Here is a 25,322-nt window from a genome sequence, read left to right on the forward strand (position 1 = left end):
CACTGACTAAATCATTACCTCCTGTCAAAGACAATAAATTTCATCTTCACATAAATATATTCAGGACAGATTTCATTAATTGGCCCATATGATATATACTATGGACAATTTTGTTCAATTGACACCTGAGAACAACTCGAAGTCAGTTCAAACAATGCATTGATAACATGGTTAAAATGATACCTGAGAAGTAAACGTGGGTGCGATTCAGGGTTAAGATAAAATAAGTTATTGGCTACGAGTTAATTCGATCACCAGGCAAATATGTCATACTAGAACGTTATCTTCCACGAATGTTGTGACTTGATGATGCTGAGTCAACTCATTGAAATGTTATCTTTCACGATTGTTGTGACCTACTGATGCTGAGTCAACTCACTGAAATGTTATCTTCCACGATTGTTTGACTTGATGATGCTGAGTCAACTCACTGAAATGTTATCTTCCACGAATGTTGTGACTTGATGATGCTGAGTCAACTCACTGAAATGTTATCTTCCACGATTGTTGTGACCTACTGATGCTGAGTTAATTCATTGAAGCGTTACCTTCCAGATGTGCATGTTTCGCGGCATATAGCGGGTTCAAATCTCATCCTTCGTTCTACATCCCGGTAAGCTCACTACTAGGGCATTCCAGAGTCCTTAAAGTACAATCTATTGCAATATTTAGATTGTAATCGTCAGTATATGTCATACAATAAAACGATTGGATACCAAGTGTTATATTGTTTTAGAAAGTACGATCGATGTAGTTTGAGAAACAATAATTTCACTGGAAATCGGTGTGCATGGACTGTGATTCAGCGAATTTGTGGTTTGCATCTCGTTGCTCTAGTCTAGTGTATCAGTTCAAATTCACAGACAGTTATGCGTTGATAGCCCTTTTATAGCTTTGCGCGAAAAGTCTAAAAAACAAAAATCACCGTAAACACAGCTACAAGATGTGAATATCAAACTAATCAAGGAACTATCTTTCATAAAATACGTTTCAATGCAAACTCTAACTAAACATAAAGATCCTATGATGTGGATATACAGTTTCATGTGTTACTTTCATTGAAATTGAAAAAAGTTGTTGGATTTATCATTTTTCTTATGCTGCCTGTTTTGTGGAAATAATGAGGCTTCGTATCACGTTGTGAGATAAGACGAGTCCTACTTTGTCTTTCAACTAATGAACGAAGAACTAAAACTATCACAAGGAACTCTCCTTAATTACGTCCGATTAATTAGTGCTTCCATTAGCGCGTTCATGTTGTTCTCGTTAATTTTAAAAGGGTTGGCGGTATCATATTTATTTGTTAACTGAATTAATTACTAGCCGATAAAAGCTCCGATAACCAAGAGTCTTTTTTGAGAAACAAGGGACTTAAAGGTCGCTCTGATACCACTAATTACAGTTTTACGTTAATTAAGTTTGCAATATTCTCCTTCTAGCATCATCAAATTACAGCAATATACTAGCCGTTACCATGGTAACTAGAAATACGTCGATATCAATTTCGACTTAAGAAGTTAATGTTACAGTAGATTACTCAATGCTTTATCTTAGCCTATACGTGTAGAGTATATAGCTTCGTTAAATTTGTATTTTCTTTTATTATCTAAGAAGGATGCTAGCTATACGTAAACATACAAGTCCCGCCTGTTTGCAGGGTATTCTATTCTGACAGAAATGTAAATCTGTAACAAAACATCAATAGTTTACGATTTCTTCTATTAGTGCAAAAATCTAACACAAGTAACAACTTTATGCATATCTATATATTTATATACATATTAATCATTTCTCCATTTTAGACTCGACACCACTAAAAATCTGGTTTCGATACCCGTAGTGGGCACAGCCCATTGTGTATCTATGTGCTTAAAAACAAACTAACAAAATTTTAGACTCGACAATGAACACGACATTGGAAAGGTAGTTGTCACTACTATATAAGATAAGGTAGGTTGATTTTGTTTATTTCTTATTTTTTACAGGGAGTTCTTCTACATCCAAGTTGAAAAATACGCCAGACAAGCTATCGGAGAGAATATTAAAGCTCCAGAAGACTTGAAAATCACATCTAATTCTGAGATCATGAGGATTCTGAACCTTCACTACAACCGAAACAACCACATTGAGGTACTGCTGCAAGTTTTCATTGTCTAGTTGAGGTTATAAATTTATTTAACATATACGTTTTCTTATGTTGATTCAGTATCTACTTACAAAGTAATAGGGGATAAAAAAATCCTAACTTCTGCTGTAGAACTGGGGAATACATTTTTTTTTACCAGAATTAGATTCTTAGCAAAAAACAAACACACACACAAGAAATATAATACATCTTCTAACTGCAGGTCCCAGAACACTTCCGTCAAGTGGTGGAACAGACTCTTCAGGAGTTCTTCAGAGCCATTTTGTCGGGAAAGGACCAGGAACAGTCTTGGAAAAAAGCCATCTACAAGGTAATAGCTCGATTGGACGATACTGTTCCGGACTATTTTAAATCACCAAATTTCCTGGAACAATTGGAGTGAAAATGCTTTTCCTATAGACTGTGTTATTACACTTCAGAACCTGTTTGACGTCAAATTGTGGCGATTTGGCCAAACATACTCATCAACAATACATATCTTTACTAAAACCGATATCACGTGATGAACTTCAGCTTGGAAAGAAGTCATATTTGCGTATGATCGCAGGGAGGTGTTACTGACCTTTTATCTTATTTCATTTTTTGTGGTACACACTAAACACTGATATTAGTTTAAAGTTAACATATAGATTCATCTTGAAAGACTTTTATGCGATATAAAGTGGATAAAGTTTGTCTTTGTGTAAAACTTAAGATTTTACACAATAAATATGGACTCGTGCCTTGGAACAGTATCTCGGCATTCATTGAAAAAAATCATTATACTTAGCAGATGTGTTTCCATGAGAGGGCAAGGTTTTTTACGATTTGAAAGTTCAATACGAAAGTGTTTTTGTTTCTGGCAAAATATTAGATAAACAACTGTTTTTGAAGTGTAACAAAACGTTCTCGTAAGTATCATCAGCTGTGATTGTCGGTCGCATTAACCCATATACTGTCGTCCTATTGGTTGTTAACCGTATTAATAATTTGAGTGTCTTTTAGAGGCCATGATGAGTGCCCTAGTCACAATCATGTTAATCACTACCGACATCAGTAAGGATATGTGTCCTTCACCCACGTGTCGTCTAACCGTAAATGTGTGTGCCTAAGTTTTATTTATTTTTGCAAAATTATATGATACTATGCTAAGTACAGAAGTTAAGTAGAAAGTAAAAAAGATGAAATGTTTAAAAAGTATAAGTTTTGTATTTTATAAAATGGAGGATAAACGTTTGTCCCATATTTCGACATATATATTTTCTTATGAACCCGTATAATCAATCATATCAGAGATATCCTTCAATGTTAAGATGGTTTATGTATATTACAGTTTTCCAGGTCGTGTGTAAATTATTAATGTGATAACATCTAACATTCCTTTTTGAACATTTATCAACAGAGTATAGCGTAATTAAATGATACAATGTGTCGTTCACATATTTCATTATTTTAATAAAACATATCTTGTCTGCAACTAGTCACATCCAATATATCCTAAAATACCTTTGTGGTTAGTTGTGTTATCAAGCATTGTCTTAATGACAATTTATTACTCAGGATAGTTGTGAGGTTTTAATTCTTCTCTAAGCCTAAAAGAACAAATACTTTTTACGATTGTATATATTAGAAGTTAAGTTAACGATATGACAGTTGTCATTACCATTTCAACACGAATATCACTGGCTTTACCAATAGAGCAGGTTAAATTATGGTTTGAACAGAAATTATGGTTTTAGCAGAATTGAATGTAGATTATAACTTTAACAACATAGCTGTTTATCTAATGGTTTAGCAATATGGCTTGTTAGTACGAATTCAACATTATCATGGATTAGTGTGGTAAATAACGTCTTATGTCGGTGGTTTCTAAATAATAACATCACAAATAAACTGACTTAAAATATTATATCTGTCTTATTGAGATATCATATCATACAAACCACTAATCAGTGTGATGGATTATTTAACGGTTTTAACATGACGACGGATTAAACGATAACTTTAACGTCATGGCAGATAAGATGGCCATCAACAGAAACAGGATACTAATCTTAGATTTTAGCAAAACAAGTGAATAATAAATTTAGCAATTTTACACTGCAATAGGTAGAATAATGGATTCAGATTATTGTCTGATAGCATTGTGTGTGAAAATAGAATGGCAGTTTTAGCTGAAATTTCAGATGTACTAAATCTCATCAGAAATATAATTTTCTCAACGCTTTAGCTGCTGTGGTTGAGAGGACATTGTATTTTACGGCTGTTTCGTGCATGTAGAGACCCATCCGTTAGTTGATCATTTAGTCATTAGTAGGCCTAGTCATGACTTTAAAGCAGTGACGGGACCATAAAGAATATTTTATCATAAGGTATTTGTTTACATACATAAATTTTGCAACACTATTTCGTAAAATGCTCTATCAAAATTATAAATAGAACTATGGATATGTCCGTTTTTCATCCAGTTTATATATATATATATACACACACACTTATATATCGTGCATTTATGTACTTCAAATCGGCGACGATTGAAGTTATGATGCAATGTTCTCTGCTGTAGCTTCGCCGTGCAAAGATTTTGAGAACACTTACCTTCAACAAATCAACCTCAATACTCTTCAACACTGTTGTTTGCTATGTTGCTATAGCAACAGAATCACCATATCATTTTGTGACAGTTCTACACAATGTTTACGTCAATTCTAATTAGAGTATTTCGCTGCCTCAAAATTTTGCTTAAGATGAAAAAACAAATATTTAACAAATTTCTACACATTAATCATACGCTCACGAGAAGACAATAGAGAAAACTAAAACCATAGTAGTAAGTTCAAAGTGTTGCAACAATTTTCGTTAGGCTTACATACAGCACGTGCTGGTCTCAAACGTGCCTTTCCAAAATTCCACCCATATACTTTTAAACCAAGAAGTCACTGTGATAGTAAGTCTGACGTTATCGAGAGGTGAAAATTAGAATAATAATCTTTGTGTCCAAAGATGTCGGAATTTATACCACACAATTTTATCAGACAACATGAAAACTGTACATTCCCTAAAGCAAATTGAATCGTTTTTTACTCTCTAACTTTGAGTAATTGTTGTTGTTTTTTCTATTAAAAGCTTAAATGAGACCTAAGAAATAGTTTGTGATCGATATAGAATTATTGCGTTAACTTCTCGTTGCTATGATAAACCAATAGTATGTGATCTATCTCCATGAGTAACGCTATTTGCTTATCACACATTCTAAAAACTGTAAATTTAAGGAACTTTTGTGAACACACACGTGGTTAAAAAAGAATAAACACGTGTTTTTAATATTGTATTTATTTAAAGAATGTAAATTACTTAGTGTGGATTTGTAGCATTCACGATATGTAGGACTTAGATAGTATTATACAAGTCTAGCAACAAACGTTCTGGACTTAAAAAACCATTTGCACTAGCCTTGTCTGATATTATGGGACGTTCAATACAGATAGAAAAAGATGATCTGTGTTGCTACTAGTCTGAGCTTGCTACACCGGCCTTGGCTAGAAGTGTGTAACAGTTAGTAACTGTAGTGGTTTCTTTGGGCTTTAGGTCGTGTGGTCTTGCTTTTTTACATTAGATCTGGAAAAAAATTCAATTATTTCACGAAATGTCTAATTAATATATTTTTCATATTTAATTTTCTTTTTTGTGAATATTATTTATTGTTATATGAAATTCCAAATACTTCATGTGAAAGTTCACCCATGATGTTTTTTTCCTGAACTATTATAAGGAACTCTGTCCAATCAGTAAGCCTGCCCATACGGAGGTAAATGTGGTAAACGTCATTGTAATGTTGTCATTTCATGTATTGTCTGTATACTTAGAATATTATAATAAATTATTTATAAAAGAAATACGCATGGTTTTACTGGCTTATCTCTGTCAACACAAAACAATCAGCACAAAAATGCTTGCAGTACACACGAATTTTCTCCCGCTCTCAATTAATTTCTTTGGTCTCCAACAGGATATAGTTTCTTAGGTATTATAGCACAGACAACTGTACATCTACATGGTCAACACCAATTATAGGCTTATAATAATCGATTAATCATGTCACAGAATAATCTCCCTTGCTTAATTTTATGCCTATAAGATTAAACTACTTTTCACTCTTATATGTATAAATGGGCTAAAGCTCCGTGCATAACGAGGGTCCTTTTTTATGATTGAATTATTTCAAAGTATGTAATATTAAACGAGGTTTTCTAGAATCTGTTTATCTGTAGTTATAGATTATGTGATATTGTAACAATAACGTTCATCTATTTGCTTCCCGATCCCACAGTAATGACTCAACGAATAATATTTGTTTGTGTTTGAATGATGTTGGAACTGGGTGATGCGTAAATTCAAATATGCATATAAAGACAACTTTAATTTGTAAGTTTTCTCATGTTTAATTTAATTGGAATGTGGGTTCAACACAAAAAGATCACTAGAAAAAAACAACCTAAACACTGAACACAATTATTGGTTATGGGAAAGCAATCGCATAAGAATTTTTGGTATTGTTGTTTTCTCTGGCCCTACAAGGTCTTCAAAAACAATGATTGGCAAAGGGCCGCAGTTACAATAGGTGGCGCACAGTTCAACGATCAATCAGGTTAGTAATCTTTTTAAGGGCTGAGATTTGGAAACAGTGAAAACAAATACGATCTAAATAGCAATGATATATATATTTATATGTTTGTTTTTGAGGGAACCTAAACGGTAAAGTACAACTCGCAGAACCCATTTTCACTGACTGCGATCGTGTAGAGCTTTAAAATGTTAATTCCATCATTCAGTCAGATAAGGGAAGCCCAAGAACTGGCGGTGACCAGAAGCCTTCCCCTTATTTAGTTTAACTATTTAACGTGGAAATTGTCGTCTCTTATCGACTATATTTAACTGTAAAAATTCAATATTAAATCTAACGATGCGTATAAAGTACAGGGTTATTAACTGTCTTAGTTAACTTTATTACAAGGACGTTTGAACGAATATTAATTATATGATCAATGAGGGCATTATCTATTGTGGCTAAATGATCGGTATGACTAAATGTTCAATCAGATTTCATTTGGCTGAAATCGATTATGATAAACAATTCTTAATAACTGAAACTTGGAAAATAAGATAATAATTATCTCCAACATGTTTAACATAGAGTTATTATAACGTACGAATTAAACAAGGTACTGTCTTTAATCAATGTTGAAACTCGAGTTGTACCAGATTCATTACTGTGTTGTATCGTCTCTTTATAAAAGAGTATAAACGGAACGTTCAACATGCAAAGTTCTGGAGTAGAAGGTCACACCTACATTTTTAACATTTCCATAAATCTTCAGCGAGCACTACGTTTTTTAAAAACTGACATGCTATTTTTAAAATTGATTGTTAAACCTTGTACGAAACTATTTACAGTCATAAAAAAGAAATAATAGTAACAATATTTACGTGTTTTTCTATCAAGAGCTATAAAATCAGTTATTTCATTATAACAGCTTTTCAAAACTCTGATATATATATAATGTAACAAATATATCGTTTTATTCATCAAAATAACAATTTAGGTTCTGAAACAGCAAAGTGACTTCTTTAAGTTATCAACATAACATTAACTTTTTTGAAACTTTCTCGGTGTAAGTAAGTACATATACTGGTTAATTTTTTCACACTTTTTTTACTGTGATCATTAAGATATTATTAGATTTAGGGGAAGATGGGGTAAGACGACCACGTAACTCTGAATGCGGTTTTTACCAATTACTATGAAATCATGAAAAGTAAAACTTTTTAGAAGAAACCCTGCTTTATCATAAATGTTATTCTTAGTTAAAATAAGGATTTGACAGATCGTTTTTAGATATCAAAAAATCAATTCGTGTGACTGGGTACCATTTTACACTTATAAGGTTTGATAAAATGTTTTTGTTTGTTTGGAATTAAGCACAAAACTACACAATGGGCTATCTGTGCTCTGCCCGCCACGGGTATCGAAACCCGGTTTCTAGCGTTGTAAGTCCGCAGACATACCGCTGTGCCACTGGAAGGCTGATTAAATGGACCTCCAAGATGGAATATGCTGGACCCCATCTATTTCATAACAACTGCAATTTAAGATAACAGTTGTATTTAGCATCTGTATTTGCAAAACTTAAATCATTATTTAGATGCTCACGGCTGGAATCAGGAAGGCCGTGTTCCATTATGAAGTTGCCTATTATCAAGAAGAATAGTGATAAATAATCTTGATAAAAGAGTTAGCACAAAGGATCACATATAAAGTGTAATAAACTTACAATAAGACCCAAAACTCGAGCGCTTTCTAATAGTTGACTATTCTTCTTCAGGAGAACAAATGGTGATAAATAATGTGGGTTCTAGTGTTGGGTACATTGCAGCCGAAGTTTTTGACAGAAATAAACCTCATTTGGATAAGATAAGACACCTCTTGTGAGGAGGAGGTTTCCACTCATCCTTTTTCACTTAAGGCATGTTCGGCTGTCTAAAGTTCCTCATTGTTTGAAATCGACAAAGTGAAATTACATGAAAGACTTACATCGTAATCATAAAACATTCAAAGTGCTTACGCTAGAACAAAGTTAAAAATAAACAAACAGAAGTCTAGCTTTGATCATCCAAATTCGCGCCTGTTCTTCGGTGTATTTCAGCACGGGGTCACGTGAACAACAGGTACATATAATTCACTCTGGTCGAAGCACATCGTAACTGATAATATACAGGGACCATCTTTCCTCTCTTCCACTGTTATCTATTTTCAATCTGAACGGCCAGGTTAGAAATATCAAAGTTTGGGTGTAGTTAGCAGAACCAGTAGCCTAAAAAGCTAATATTAACCGAATACTTGGTTCGACTAAAAAATATGTCACAAATGAAAGCGTGAAGTGTGTTCATGTCCAGACTCGAACTCAAAACGTTTTTTGTCTCAAGCCCAGCACGCTAATCACTGGTGTATATTCGCACATTTGTTCCATAAAACTGTTTTTAAATCGTCTGCAGTTTCACTGAATTGTACAGTTACATGCAGCTGTAAAATGTTAAATTTTATAATGTATATTGCATTAAGTGAAGTATTACCTGGTAGTGGGTTACCTTTTAGCTTAGTTGTTAGAGCACTTACCTGATAGTATGTTAACCTTTTAGCTCAGTTGGTAGAGCACTTACCTGGTAACTGTGTTAACCTTTTAGCTTAGTTGATACAGCATTTACCTGGTAGTGTGTTAACCTTTTAGCTTAGTTGATACAGCAATTACCTACTAGTAGGTGAAATTTCTACCTCAGTTAGTAGAGCGCTTACCTGCTAGTGATTTAACCTTTTAGCTCAGTTGGTAGAGCACTTTCTTTTAATAAGTTAAACTTCTAGCTCAGTTAGTAGAGCGCTTATCTGCTAGTGAATTAGCCTTTTAGCTCAGTTTGTAGAGCACTTGTTGGTGTGTTAACCTTTTAACTTAGTTAGTAGAACACTTGCCTGCTAGTGAGTTAACCTTTTATCTCGGTTGGTAGAGAACTTACCTGATAATTTGTTAACGTTTTAGTTCGGTTGGTGGAGCACTTGCCTGATAATTTGTTAACGTTTTAGTTCGGTTGGTGGAGCACTTGCCTGATAATGTGTTAAACCTTTGACTCAGTGGGTGGAACACATACCTTTCGCGCAAGAGATCTTGGCTTCAATCCTGTTCGCGAGAGATGTAAAAATGGGATATACATAATTGGAAACTCGTATTTTTATCATATAATTTTTGAGCTAGCACTTCTAGGTCAATGAATTTGGATTAGAATTTCAGGTACACTGTTGCAACGATAAATTATAGCATTGTTCACCTGTTATCCAGAAGTGTACAAGTTTTGTGATAAAACCAATTACACTCGCCACTACTATTGATTAGAAAATTGAATCTGTATAGCCAAACTTATATTACAAAAAAGGAGAATTTACATCTCGAATTTTATGATTTAGTCTCAAGTATTATGTCTATAATAAATATAAGGTATTTATCCGTAATTCTGTAATAAAACCAATTACTATTTTTGCCAGCGATACAACATAGATTTCTACTTTCACAACTTTTAAGATATCATAATAAATATAAAGTATGATCATCTTTCTAAATTATGCTATCCTTTCGCTCAAATACTTAAGTTAACTGGTTTCTATTTGAAAAATTCGGGAAGAATATCATTTATCTTCTTATAGACTTTGTGGTAAAACAAGCCTAGATGCTGTAACCACTGTCAGAAGTTGTGCACGACAGAGGCTGAGCGCGCTATATTAAAACGATTTTGGAGCCTCACCACGTCATTACAGTTTACATCGTCAAGTTCGGTTGTGATCTGTCTAACGACCGTGCTTCTTGAAAAAAAAAAGCGGCAGTTTCCATTGCAAATGGCTCCGTCGTAAGGATGTCATGTCTAAAGCACATCATTCCTCCCAACTAGGTTTCCATAATTCATCTTAATGTACGAGGACGACGGTTTTCCCGCTCTTGTTTCAACAGTCTGATCGCACCGAAATCCATAGGTGACTTGGCCGGTATTCATTCTTATGGAATAGCGTGAATACTCAATTCATTCTCCTGATATATACACGTGACTTGTTTTGCTCTTCCAGACTAAAATCCTTCATGATTATGTTGCGTACTGAGTACTGTGTACTGCGTACTGACATTGCACTTTGTCTTTGTAGGTTCTCACCGGTTACAGACGCCGCACTTTGCTTACTACCGCTGGAGTATGACTTGTTGCAGGATTCATTTTGCATATTCATTTGTTTACCAGTTCCATTAAGTTCAAAGTAATCTGAACCCATTTTTAAGATTTGATATATTTTACACCGAAAACGACCGTTGCATATCCTTCTCAAAAGAGAACAACTTTCAGTGGTATCACAATACCTACGAAATGTCAAACATTGTCAAAATGTAGTTCTGCTACATGCTGTTCAAACATCACTTTATGTCGGTTGTGCTTATCACATATTCAGAATCGTTTTAAATAACGTACTCACACCCCTCTCAAATTGTTCTGACAACAATTGAAAAATGTAAATGGAAGTTATTTTGTAAACTGTCCGAAATGTTGTACTCGATGCAAATGTTCAACAAAACGTCTGTGTTATAGCTAGTTAAAACATTGTCTATATACCTTATAAGCTTAGTGATCCTTATAGATATTAGTTTTGAAAATATAATTTAATTTGCTTTATTGTCAAGCTAATATTTTTTCATGTTCTAAAGAAGGGTCCTATTAGATATAACAAATTAACTGCTGTAATTAGTAATTATGGTAATGAAATGTGATTAAAAGCTTTAGTGTATTATAGCTTTGTTATTGTGCAGTATGGTTACATGTAGTTTAATTATAATACATATAATGCTTCCAAATACGTATAGTACACTTACAAATACACGTAGCACTCTTTCAGTACAAAAAGAAAGATACTTACTAACACGTTTGGTGTACTTCCAAACATATGCAATATGCTGACAAACACGTGTATAGTAAATTTACAAACAAGTTTAATACGCTTAAAAACAAATGCAGTATACTTACAAGCACGTGCAGTAATATTTAGAAACACTTAGGAATAAGTACCTTATTAATTATACCCCCAAATATCGACTAACATTATTGATATATATATATATACTAAGTTTCATCTAAAATTATAAATCTTCGGAGTATAATGTACTTAGGCCGAGTAACTTCGGAATAACAACAAAATAATGTACTTAGACTTCGTAACTCCGGAGTAACAAAAATATTGTACTGAGAGTGAGTAGCGTTGGAGCAATAACAAAATAATATACTTAGACTTCGTAACTTCGGAGTAACAAAAACATTGTACTGAGAGTGAGTAGCTTTGGAGCAATAACAAAATAATATACTTAGGATGAGTAACGTCAAAATAACAAAATATTGTTCTTAGCTTGATTAGATTGGAGTAGAACAAATTAATCTACACTATCCTACCAAAAGTCATGGGACACACCTATTATTGCAGGAAAATGGGTGTGACGACGAAATATGCAAATAGTTTGGCCTATAAAGGTGATCAGCGGTTCGCTTGGAAGTCATTTCGAACTTGTACGCCGAACGATGAGTACACGGTAAAAGCTAACAGTTTCAGAGGGAGGGAAGGATAGTTGGATGTCATTTGGGGAAAATGTCTGCACGTGCTATTGCGCATCAATTAAACATTACCAGGTCAACAACTGGCAACGTGCTGAAGAAATGGAAGTCCACATGTGACAATGAGCCCAAGAAACAACCGGGTAGGCGTAAAATACTGACTGGCCGACGCACCTTGAGAAAGTTGGTTACCTCATCTCTCCGTCAGACCCTAGAGAATCTGTGTTTGGGGATGCGAGCAGCCACAGGCAATCCTATAGTGTTTCACAGAAGAGCTGCAGCCCACAAGCCGTTGATAACAAAACAAATGCACGCTGGCATGGAGCAAGGCACACCGAACCTGGACCATGGATCATTAGAAATCGGACCTGTGTAGCGACGAGTCACGCAACACGCTCTTTCATTCTGATGGACGTGGTTAGGTATGGATGATGCCTAGAGAACGCTTATTACCTGAGTGTGTTGTCCCAACAGTGAAGTGTGGAAGTGGCGTTATCATGGTCTGAGTGTGTTTCTCATGTTATGGACTAGGTCCATCGGTCGCAGTGTATGGATCCATGAATGCTGATGTTCTGAACAATTCTGTGTGTGTGTCCTACATTGAGACAGTTTTATGGTACCAGCCCTTACACCTTCCAACGTGATAACGCTCCATGTCACTAATCAAGGATTGCGAACGTGTTGCTTAAGGAGAATAACATCGGAACATTGCAGTGACCAGCACGGAGTCCCGACCTCAACCCGATAGAACATCTTTGAGATGAAGTGGAACGTAGAATTAGGACAAAGCCAAGACGGCCCTCTTCAGTAGTAGAAGTTACTAATGCTTTAAAGGAGGAGTGGAGCACAATACCACCAGCTTTTTTTACCAGAAATTAGTAAACAGCCTTCCACGATGCTCTGAAACAGTCATTAAGGCCAAAGACAGGCCAACACGCTATTCATTTCTTCAAACAAAGACATATTTTATTCATAATTACCCGTGTCCCATGACTTTTAGTAGGAATGTGTACTTAGACCGGGTAATTTCGGAGTAATAACAACATATTGTAGTTAAGCTGAGTTTTCATTGGAAAAACAAAATAATGTACTTAATAAGTAACTTCGGAATAAAATAATGTATTTAAGCTAAATGACTTCGAAATGCTGACAAAATAATTCTGAAACTGTAAAATTTGGAAATAAAACTTAAAACTAATAAAACAATCAAACAGCAATTTAATGAAAATTTGTTGGAAAAGCAAATAGTAAATTATATTATAAATATATGGTTAACTAGATAAATATACATGATACTAAAACTCTAGCAAAATGTAGAAATAATCACTTGGAAAAAATAAATACTTTAGGAAAATTTAACATAGATATTTATAAAACATCCGGATAAAGTAATTATGGCCCCCCAGTGGCACAGTAGCATGTCTGCGGACTTACAACGCTAGAAACCGGGTTTCGATACCCGTGGTGGGCAGAGCACAGAGAGCCCTTGTGTAGCTTTGTGCATAATTAAAAACAAACAAACAAAGTAATTATGGCTTAAATGATATTAGAAAAGCGCGTTTAAAATACGGCATTCTACCGGGAAGTCTTAAATATGAAAATTATCTATTGAAATATAAACAGTTAATTCGCCAATTGTATAAGCAAACAATATGGCGAGAAAGCAATGAAACCTTTGATAACTCAAGAACCCAAGTAAGTGGCATAGTTTTGACGTTGTTTCATAAATACAATTTTGGAAAAAAACCTATAAACATAAATAAGGAGCAATGTTTGGTCATAAAAAGGTTAAGCATTAATGAAGATAATGTAAATAGTTTGGCTATTCTAAAGAAATGTAATTATGTCGATTAAAATCAAATAAATCATAAATGATATTACTAAATTTGTGAGACCACATAAAGATCAAACCGGAGAAAGTGAATTGCAAAGGTATTTGTTAGAATTTTAAAAAGAAGAAAAATTATTAACAAATAATGAATAAAATCAACTGTTTTCCATGCAGAAATTATGTATGAGGTTCCCAAAATCCATAAAGATGGATGTCCTGTTAGACCAGTAGTGCCTGGTATAGGCACATATAATCATGGACTGATGTCCTGTTATATTTATAGTATGTGGTACAGGCACATATAACCATGAACCAATGTCCTGTTATATCGATAGTGCCTGGTATAGGCACATATAATCATGGACTAATGTCCTGTTATATTTATAGTATGTGGTACAGGCACATATAACCATGAACCAATGTCCTGTTATATCGATAGTGCCTGGTACAGGCGCATATAACCATGGACTAATGTCCTGTTATATTTATAGTATGTGGTACAGGCACATATAACCATGAACCAATGTCCTGTTATATCGATAGTGCCTGGTACAGGCACATATAACCATGGACTAATGTCCTGTTATATCGATAGTGTGTGATACAGGCACAAATAACCATGGACCAATGTCCTGTTAGACCGATAGTGCCTGGTATAGGCACATATAACCATGAACCAATGTCCTGTTATATCGATAGTGCCTGGTATAGGCGCATATAACCATGGACTAATGTCCTGTTATATTTATAGTATGTGGTACAGGCACATATAACCATGAACTGCTGTCGTGTTATATCGATAGTGTGTGTGATACAGGCACAAATAACCATGGACTAATGTCCTGTTAGACCGATAGTGTATGGACAGGTACATATAACCATGAACTAGCTGGGTTTGTGGTTAAGTTTTAGAACGGCTAATTAGAAGTGAATAATTTATATTAAAAAAAAATTGAGTTTTCAAAAGAAATAGAAAATTTGAATTTTAAGAATATAGTATATTGTGCTAATTTTCATATATACAGTCTTTGTATACCAACATACCACTAGAAGAGTAATACCAACAAACATTTCCATTTTTTGTTTAACAATGACATTTTTGGCCAACCAGATGGCGTTGCCACGGGGTCAAGATTAGCCCATTATTGTCAGTTTGTTGCTATGACATCATGAAAAATCTTGTCTAGAAAAATGCCCTGTGCAATTCAAGCCATTATATTACAATAGATATATAGACCATACCTTTATTATTTTCAGAGGAACTGAAAATATTTTTTTAACTACCTTACTAACAAACATCATTCACAGGTTTATATTTTAATTTTGATAGATACATATCGTTCATTGTCTTAAGGCAAAACATAGTTATAATACAAGTTCAATTAGCGTACGAATTTTGTTATTTTTTCCCCAAAGAGATAAAATATTAAATAATTTATACTAAAATATGTATTTCTAGTAAGACTTAAGTTATTCATAAGTATTTAAATAACAAGTGTATTTCCATACTGCCAAATTGGAATGCTTAAAAAAATACATTTTGTCATACCATATAATGAGAAACAGGCGATTGTGATCAGAAATCAGATAAGTAAGTTATTATATCGAGTATACCTTAAAGTAGAGTTAAGATGTGTATTTAAGCCAGTATGTAGATTACAATATTTTTTCAGGTAAAAATATCGTATACTGGTCTACAAACTTGTAATGAGGTATGTGTATAGAAGTGTCCTAAATGTTCTTTACATATATTGGTTCCAACAGCAGGAGGCTAGCAGCCCGCATACAAAAACAAGCTAACACGAGATCTAACTCATATTCAGGGATTAAGAAACACGCATTGTATAAATGTAACGAACCAATAAATAGAGAAGAAATTAAAATACTTGCTAACGGCAACAATGAACAAAGGGGGGACTTTTAATCAATAAACTTAAACCTAACGAGCAAAACAGTGCGGTTCTTCTGTTACTGAATACATGAAAGTTAATATTATGTAAATTAACATTTGATGAAACCTATTCATAGTTCTGTGAATCTAATTTGTTGCTACTTTGCTAACGTCACCAGTTAATTTTTGTGGTATATGGTGGTGAACTACAGTTACGTCTATTCATAGTTCTGTGGATCTAGTTTGTTGCTACTTTGGTAACGTCGCCAGTTCATTTTTGTGGTTTATGGTGGTGAACTGCAGTTACGTCTATTCATAGTTCTGTGGATCTAGTTTGTTGCTACTTTGGTAACGTCACCAGTTCATTTTTGTGGTTTATGGTGGTGAACTACAGTTACGTCTATTCATAGTTTTGTGGATCTAGTTTGTTGCTACTTTGGACGTAACTGTAGTTCACCACCATAAACCACAAAAATGAACTGGTGACGTTACCAAAGTAGCAACAAACTAGATCCACAGAACTATGAATAGACGTAACTGTAGTTCACCACCATAAACCACAAAAATGAACTGATGACGTTACCAAAGTAGCAACAACAATAACTACGTCAACTATTATTTGACATAGAAATACCACACCAACACCAAAATTAACAGTTGATGCAACTACAGTGGAGACAACAAGAACTGTAGAAACTACTTGAAATAACCATAATACACCATCAAAATCACAAAATTAAGATTGATACAACCATACTAGCTGCAATGAGAACCACAAAGTTATTAGTTGACATAGCCATAGCCATCACCATTATCAAGCGTTCTGTCCTAAGACAGGTCCTAGGTACAATTTTTCCCTCATTAGCGCTGTCTTCTGCTGTTCTCTTCATTTGCCCATAAGTCCTTTCTTAATTGACATCATCTAACATCATCATTCTTATCCTTCTTCTTGATTTTCTTCCAAGGAATTAATCAAGTAATTCCCTCTCAACACATGCCCAGCCCAGATTTTCTTCCTCTTCATGACTAATGGGATAAGTCAATGTCCTTCTCCAACCTGATGTAAAACTTTCTCATTTGTCTTTCTTTCAGTCTAACTTATTTTCAGAACTCTTTGCAAAATGTACACTTCAAAACCTTCCAGTCTCTTTATATTTTCCTTATTCATTGTCCATACCTCACATGCGTACGTTGACACATCACAGAAATAACTTTTAATTATGCTGTTCTTCCGTTTCATCTCAAAGTATTTATTTGTCAACTTCCTTTTTTCTGAAGGTTTCTTTAGCCATTCCAGTTCTGTTCTGATTTATTTAGAACACCTGTCATCTGATGTGAGATGGCTACCTAAGTAGCGAAAGTCTTTCACCTCTTACAATTAATTTTTGACAGTACTGTTTACTTTTCTATCTTTTTTCCTTAACACTCATCACTTTGGTCTTCTTCATGTTTATTTTCGTAGTAAAATATTTTTGTTGCTATGCGTAGTTTAGTAGCTAAACGTTGTAGCCCTTCATCTGTGTTACCCAGGGCTGCCTTATTATCTGCAAAATCCCACTATTTGTCTTACAATCATTATATTAATCTTTACGTCAGATTTCCCATGCTTTTTTATCATTGGCTCTACGTAGATATTGAAGAGTGCTGATGATAATATGTGCCCTGCCTTACACCCCTTTCAGACATTGCATCATCCGATTCACCTTCAGCTATTCTTACTATTGCTGTTTGAACCGTGTACAAACCCACGATCGACCTTCTATCTTTCAAGTCCACTCCGATCATTCGGAGTACATATAATAAATTGGAATACCTTATTCTGAAAAATGAATGAAACAGATAAATTCCTCTTGGTTAAATTCCAAGCTCCTTTGACAAATAGTTATCATTACTCCAATCACTTCACCTGTTTTACATCCTTTTTCGAAACCTAAATTGATCCTTTGCAATGTATGTCTCTGCTTTGTTTTCAATGTTTGACAGAATAACTTTTAGCATAATTTTCGACATGTGTGACATCAGGCTAACTGTTCTGGAATCTGAGATATCTTTGGCATTGGATTTATTTGAGATTGGTATGACTATCGATTTCACAGTCTTCGGGCCATTCACCTTTCTCTCACATCTTATTATAGAATGTAGTCAAATCTTTTATCGATTCTTCTCCTAATAGTTTTATCATTTCTGAAGGGATTTCGTCTATTATTTTGCAATGATTTCACCTTTAAAAACAGCATGGCCTTATTCTCTTCATCCATACTTTCTTATTTTTCTGTTTCAAGTCTACCTGGATTTTCTTCCTTATAGTAAAACTTTAATATAATATTTCTACTTCTCTTTGACTTTTCCTGCTTCCTATACTTATGTGGTACCACTTGTATTAGTTTGTAGTTTTTGTGATCTGTTTCATTTCTTTGTACAATAAGTCCAATATTCCTTGTCTTTTCCATTCCTTTCCTCCAAGTGCCAGCATGCTTTAACCAATCAAGTTTATAAATTTATCTTCTCAGCTCATTGTTCCTTTTCTTTTCCATTTTTTATAATTTTTTTGGCTAAGAAAGGTTTCTTCTATCTTATACCTGTCTCTCTTCTGATGTTATTTACTGCACTTAGGAGTACTATGTTCCTTATACTATTCCAAAGTTCTTGTACATTCAAGTCCTTTACGTTCCCTACTTATTTTTGTGGCATAGTTGCTTCTTCAATCTGCTCCTCGAATGTTACTCCTTTCTGTCCTTTTGGTCAATCAATATTATCTCTCTTTCTCTTAATGCTTAAGCATGCTTTCTTCTGTTTCAGGTATGAAGTTAATGCCACTAAATTATGATCAGCGTCTGTGTCTGCTCTTGGGTAGCTGTAAGCGTTCAGTGTTTCTGCTTGATTATAATATAATCTAGCTGCAACCTATAGGAGTCACCTGATTTCTTCCAGATATATAATTTCCTTTAGGTGTTTGTAATGCGAAGTTTTCTCAATCTGCAGAATTCAACCAATTTTTTACCTTTTTCATTTGTAGTTCTCAAAACATAACCAATCTCTTTACAGTCTCTTCCTTCTCCTACAACTGCATTATAATCACCCATGATGACCGTATAATCACTTCCATTTTCTGTATCAATTATCTTTTCCATCTGTTTGTAGACTGCGTCTATCTCCTCTTCATCGTGGACAGATGCTTACCTATAGATCTGAATGATCACTATGTCCAATAGTTGGGCTATTAGTTGACAAGTATTTTTATAATCCTTTGCTCTCTTCTTGTCAAACATTACTGCTATTCATCTCCAGCTTTCCTGTTCTCGGGTATAGATAACTCTTATCCCCTCCTGTTGAAATCTCTTCATCCATCCACCACACTTCATAAGATTTTCAGCTGGACATACAGCACCTCTTTCTTGATGTTTTCTAATGTCACCACCCTCAACATTGTTTGAATATTATATGTTCCAATCTTGATTAGAGTTTCTTCCTCTTTGCTCCTTTAAAACGTTTGCTTGTTGACAACAAAAAAGCCTTACTTTTTCTCTGACGCGGTCGCCCATGATCAAAGTGAGAGGCTACGTTTGTGTTGTTTATTTCAAAATAATTATTCTTAATATGTGCATTACTAGGGAGAAGTAGCTGAGGCGGTTTCCCCTTGTCTTCCACAACAGATGCATCTTAACATTACATCCAAGATATAACTATAGTACATCTCCATCAACGTCACAAAATTAACAGTTGACGCAACCATAGTAGAGACAGCAAGAAGTATTACTTTATAAAACCATAATATACCACGATCAAAGCTACAAAATTAAATGTTGATACAACCACAGTAGAGACAATAGAAAATACAAAACTCTTTCATGGTATAGTTTTAGTACACCACCATTAAAAGCATAAAATTAAAAGCTGACACAATTAAAATAGTGACAGCCACAACCAAAGACCTAGTAGTTGACATAACTATAGTTAACAACCACAAACCAAAAACATTAGCTATTGATGTAGCCAAACTAGTGACAACCAGAATCACAAAGCTATTAGCTACTACCATCAAAAACCAAAAACTTAACAGCTAATACAACCCAATATAGAGACAACAAGAACCACAGAACTATTTGTTGACAAAACATTAGCAAACCACCATAAAAACCAAAAACTTAACAGCTAATACAATCAATATAGAGATAACAAGAACCACAGAACTTTTAATTGACATAACTATAGTTCACCTTCCTCAACCACAAAATTACCTGTTGATGCAACCATCGTACGTCATGGTTTCTAATAAACAACACCAACAGTTTATAAATGTAAAAGGAATTTAAGAGCATTTTCGTTAAAGTTAATCCCAGACTACAGCTTATGGATGAGTAAGCTCTCTTTTATTTGGAGACTTTGTTCATCATTGACCCTCATTAAGATCTTAAACAAATTAAATTGGACAATAATGTCACATCCTCATAGGGCATGTCCCAGTACACTGGATTTAACAGGGGATCTTAAGTTAATGTGTTCTTTCACTCGTGTTATGAGTTTTATTTTATTAGAACCGATATATCCTTGCTGACAGCAAGGACAAGTAAATTTATAAACTAAAAATGTTGATTGTAAAGTAGAAATTCGGTCCTTAAATCTAAAGACTGTGGCGACAATTAGGTTTAAACACACATCTCAACTGTATTTATGGATACAGTGTTTTAATAATATTCTTTAACTTATTTTAATCATTAAAGAATATTTACCCGTATATGTCAAACTGATAATTACAGAACACATTAGAACATCAAGGTAATCACCAAGGAATTTTTTCGTGGCTTACCTGAAATTCACAAAGGAATTCAATTACAGCCTATTGCTCCTAATATTGGACTCTATAGCTATGCTTTAGCTAGTTTTTAGTTGAATTTCTGAAGAAAATTATCACCGACGAATATAATTTAAAGACAGTTTTAAATTTTCTCAAAAAATACAATATTTCAAGTTTGATAGTAATGGGCGCTGTGCTAGTTTTGACATTGAATCATTGTATATAAATCCGTTGGAAGAGTGCCAACTTAGTTTACAGTGATGCTTCCAATAACATGACTCTTCTTAAACCAGTGTTTCTGAAGTTAATGAACTTTGCAGTGAAAAGAATTGTTCTTCTGAATAGAAAGCTTTATGATCAGAGATTAGCGCCAACCCAACCTTCAAACCCAAAATTTAATAATCGAACCAATCAAAGTAACGACAACCAAAACCACAGAACAATTCTTTGACATAACTATAATACATCATCATTAAAACTTCAAACTTAACAGTTGATGCAATCATTGGATACACAACTAGAAGCACATATCTTTGACCTTTTACTTGATTTAACTATAGTTCGTAACTCATCAAATCCAGTAAATTAATTGTTAATGTAACCCAAGATAGCAACAATTATAACCACAAAGCTAATAGTTCATATAACGTTAGTATACCACCATCAAAACCACAAAATCGAATTGATACAACCACAATAGAGATAATAAGAGCTAAAGTACTACTTGTTACAAAACTATAGTACACTATCATCAGAACCACAGTTTAATATTTCATTCAACCAAAGTTCTAGAATCACATAACTATTAAGTGGGATAACAATAGTATACCACGATCAAACCTACAAAATTAGGAGTTGATGCGAATAAAGTAGCAACAACCAGAAACACCGAACTATTATTTGACATAACCATAGTGCACAACCATCAAAACCACAAAATTAGCAGTTTATGCAACCAAAGTAGTGACAACCATAGAACTATTAGTAGACATAACCATAGTACATCTCCTTCAAAACCATAAAATTTAACATTTCATTCAACTAGGATAACAGAACTATTATTTGAAATAATAATAGTTACACCACCATCAAAACTGCAAAATAACAGTTTATACCAGGGGGTGTACAGGTGGGAATTTCCCCTTGAAGTATGTTAACTATTTTGTCTTTTTTACAGACGTTTCCTTTTTTTTACAAAGAGAAGTTAACAACCGAAAGTCGTGACGTATGAGTCAGGATATACAATTATTTCATCAACACCTGGACCCAACGATTATACAAACAAAATAACGAAATATTCTGGTGACTTCTTGCTGAAAGGCGTGTTTGACCTTGAAAGCTAGCCAATCTGTATCGCGAGAAGGAGGGGGGCTTGAATCAAAGAACCCAGAATTAGAGATAAAGTGTGTAAAATAAACATAGACTTTTTAATGAACATTCTTCAAATTTCTCGAAGTGTGTAGACACTATTAGACGTGTGAACATTTGTAGAAAAGCGATTCAGGCTTTATAAGTCTGTGTGGAAATTATTTGTAGAGTAGTGTTTTTAAGTTATTTGGTTGTCTTGTGTGTTATTTAACTTTGTAATTAAATTTTGTGATTTGAACTTTTCTATGGTGAAGTATGTCACAGAAATCAGTTCTACAGTTCGTTATAGAGAAACCTAGACTAGAGGTAGTGAGTAGTGGTGCTGATATTGAGTCTCTAGCTCCAACTGAAGTTAAGCAGCCGAGTTTTGGAACTAGTGATGTTGATTCGTCAACCCTGCTACTGCTGTAACTTCCTCATCTTCTTTAGTTAAATACCAGAAGAAATGGGAAGAGAAATATGAATGGCTGTTTTTGATACGTCCCTTGAAGGGACATTTTGTAAGTACTGCCGAGAATTTTTGAAAGATGATTTAGATACACTACATAGAACAGGTGGTGTTTCCATAACAACTCCGTTTACTAACTTTCAACAAGCAACTGGGAATACCGAGAAGTTCGACAAACATTCTAAGTCCGAGAAATTTACTCGTACAAAAGCAACGCATAAACTACGTGAAGAGACCTGTTCATACTTTACTTGTTCAACAGTAGACTCGGGAATGTAGTCGCAACAGGGAAGCAATGGTTACGTTTGTGAGAAGCGTCTACTTATTAACAAAAGAAAAAAATCCTAAATACTATGAAGTATGAACATTTGATTTCTCACCTTCTTATGCTACAAGACAACTCTCTGAAGCAATGGGTGGAAAACCAGAGCGACCGTTCGACATATGTAAGCAAAGCTACAGCTTGCGATCCCCTTACCTGCATTGCCCAAGTTCTAGATGATTGTAACGCCTCGGAATTGAATAACAAATGTTACTCTATAATGGCTGACGAATCGTCAGGTATCAACAATGTGAGCCAGCTGTCAATTTTGATTCGCTATATGAGCGTGAAGTAAAAGAAAAATTCTTGAGCATTACTGATCTAGCAAGCACTGATTCCGAAACCATTATGAGTTCACTTGACATAGAGCTGATGAGAAGGAACCTGGATTACAAGAAAATATTTTCTCTTGCTTTCGATGGTGGCGCCAATTTTTCAAAAGAAAAAGCAGAAAAGGAAATTCCTTATGTACATTGTAGGTCCCATCCTTTATCTTTAGCCTTAACCAGCGCTAGAAAAGAAATCGTGTCTGTGAAGAGGGTTCTTCATGTCATAAAAGAAATATACTCACTACTCCATGAGTCCTCAAAACGTCAACGTGTGTTGCACGAGGTTCAGAGGTCATTGGAAAAACCTTAATTGAACATTTCAGAATCAGTTGAAGTGCGCTGGCTCACTAATTACAAATCTGTTCATGTCGTCTTAACTTGTTACTGTTCAATTATGACAGCCTACTGCTTATTCTCATATTTACAACTGATGTACCGATCTAGATATTAGTCTCGATTTCTACTCCACGATCACGATTAGAAACTTCTCTAGCAAACATCTAAATTAAGACATTGAAAATATAGCTTAAAACAATATTTAAATTTGGACACCTATAACTAATACTAATATACCATGTATCTGTCAATCACAACACCTTTATATCTAAAATTTTCATAAAGCTACATGAGGGCTATCTGTGGTAGAGGGAAGGCAACTAGTTATCACATGCCCACCGCCAAACTCTTGGGCTACTCTTTTACCAACGAATAATGGAAATGACCATAACATTATAACGCCCCCACGGCTGAAAGGGCAAGCACGTTTGATGGGATTGCGAGTCTAACGCCCTAACCATCTGGCCATGCCAAGTTCATAAAGATGCGAACACATATTAAAAATCCTACTTAAATCTGCAAGAGGAATGATCACGAAATCGTTTCTTGAAGCTGAATTTAACCATGCACTTTTCACGTTGAGTATTACATCAAATAAGCATTGGATTTGGATAAATAATTAATCAAAGTATTCAAAAATAAAATCATAACTATTACTATTGGAAAAGGGGTAGAGTTATGTAATTGAGAAGGGGGGAGGCTCATGAGTTACAATGCGTTACCTAATGTGAAGGAGGTTAAGTTTGCCTTAAAACTTCATTATATATTATTTTAATGATGCCTGGTGGTGAGAAAAATTAAAAGCAAGGCGGTTATGTATATTTTTTTAAATTTTACTTGCAGTAATAATAAATGTCGATATTATTTAATTTAAATTTCTGATAAGTTTTTATAATGTATTGCAAAAGTTATATGGTTAGTTAAAGTTTATGGTATAGGAAAAAATAAAATAAAGTGTAAAGTGCATAACAAACGTAAAAATCTAACCCTTAAAGAAAAAGTTGCCATTTTAGAACGCTATGATAAGTTACCAAAAATGGGGCAACGTAATACAGTAGTGCAATTAAAAATTTCCCAACCTCTTTTGTGTAAAATTATAAAAAAAATCGAGCCGACACTGAGAGGAAAGCAAAACAGAATGAAAACCTAAACTGTAAGAGAAAGTGCAGTGGAAAAAATGACCACGTCGAATCAGCATTAAAACTTTGGTTTCCTAATGTTCGTGAAGATGCTTGGATAAACGCACCAATGATGCGGCAGAAAGCGGCGTACAGAACAAATTGGGCGAATTTCATAAACAGTGTGAATATGAAAGTTTTATTAATGAATTGCTCCGAAAATATAGTAGACAGTCAATTTTAAACGAATTTCTCTAATTATAGTTTTAATTGTTTTTAAATATGTTAATAAACGTAAAAATCCAGCTTTCAAACTTTTAGTTAATATGTTTACTACCCTATATCAATAAACATTACTGTAACTGTTGAATTTTTATTTCATTGGTTAACGTTATCATTCTGTTATTGTTATCAATTCAACTGTGTCCCGAAGTGATCACAATAAGCGGTATATAGTGTATATATGCACTGGTATGCACTTCTTGCTTCAAGAAGTAACGTCTATGAATTATATTATGACTCCCTATAGATTGGGTTTGTTCGTTTGTTTGTAGTTAAGCACAAAGTTACACATTGG

The 25,322-nt window shown here is 34.3% G+C and overlaps 1 protein-coding gene across 3 annotated transcripts in view; it reads left to right on the forward strand.

Moving 5' to 3' along the window:
• The window catches only part of LOC106462631 (homeobox protein prospero-like), a 48,275-nt gene extending 43,444 nt beyond the window's left edge, over positions 1–4,831 (forward strand). For all 3 annotated transcript variants that reach the window (XM_022389951.1, XM_013922576.2, XM_022389952.1), the window contains 2 exons: positions 1,986–2,130; positions 2,349–4,831. In XM_022389951.1, the coding sequence (XP_022245659.1) occupies positions 1,986–2,130; positions 2,349–2,528 (325 nt within the window). In that variant the 3' untranslated portion in view covers positions 2,529–4,831. The remainder of the gene's footprint in view (positions 1–1,985; positions 2,131–2,348) is intronic.
• Positions 4,832–25,322: the final 20,491 nt, after the last annotated feature.

This window comes from Limulus polyphemus, unplaced genomic scaffold (genome assembly GCF_000517525.1).
Source record: "Limulus polyphemus unplaced genomic scaffold, Limulus_polyphemus-2.1.2 Scaffold1214, whole genome shotgun sequence".
NCBI classification, from domain to species: Eukaryota; Metazoa; Arthropoda; class Merostomata; order Xiphosura; family Limulidae; genus Limulus; species Limulus polyphemus.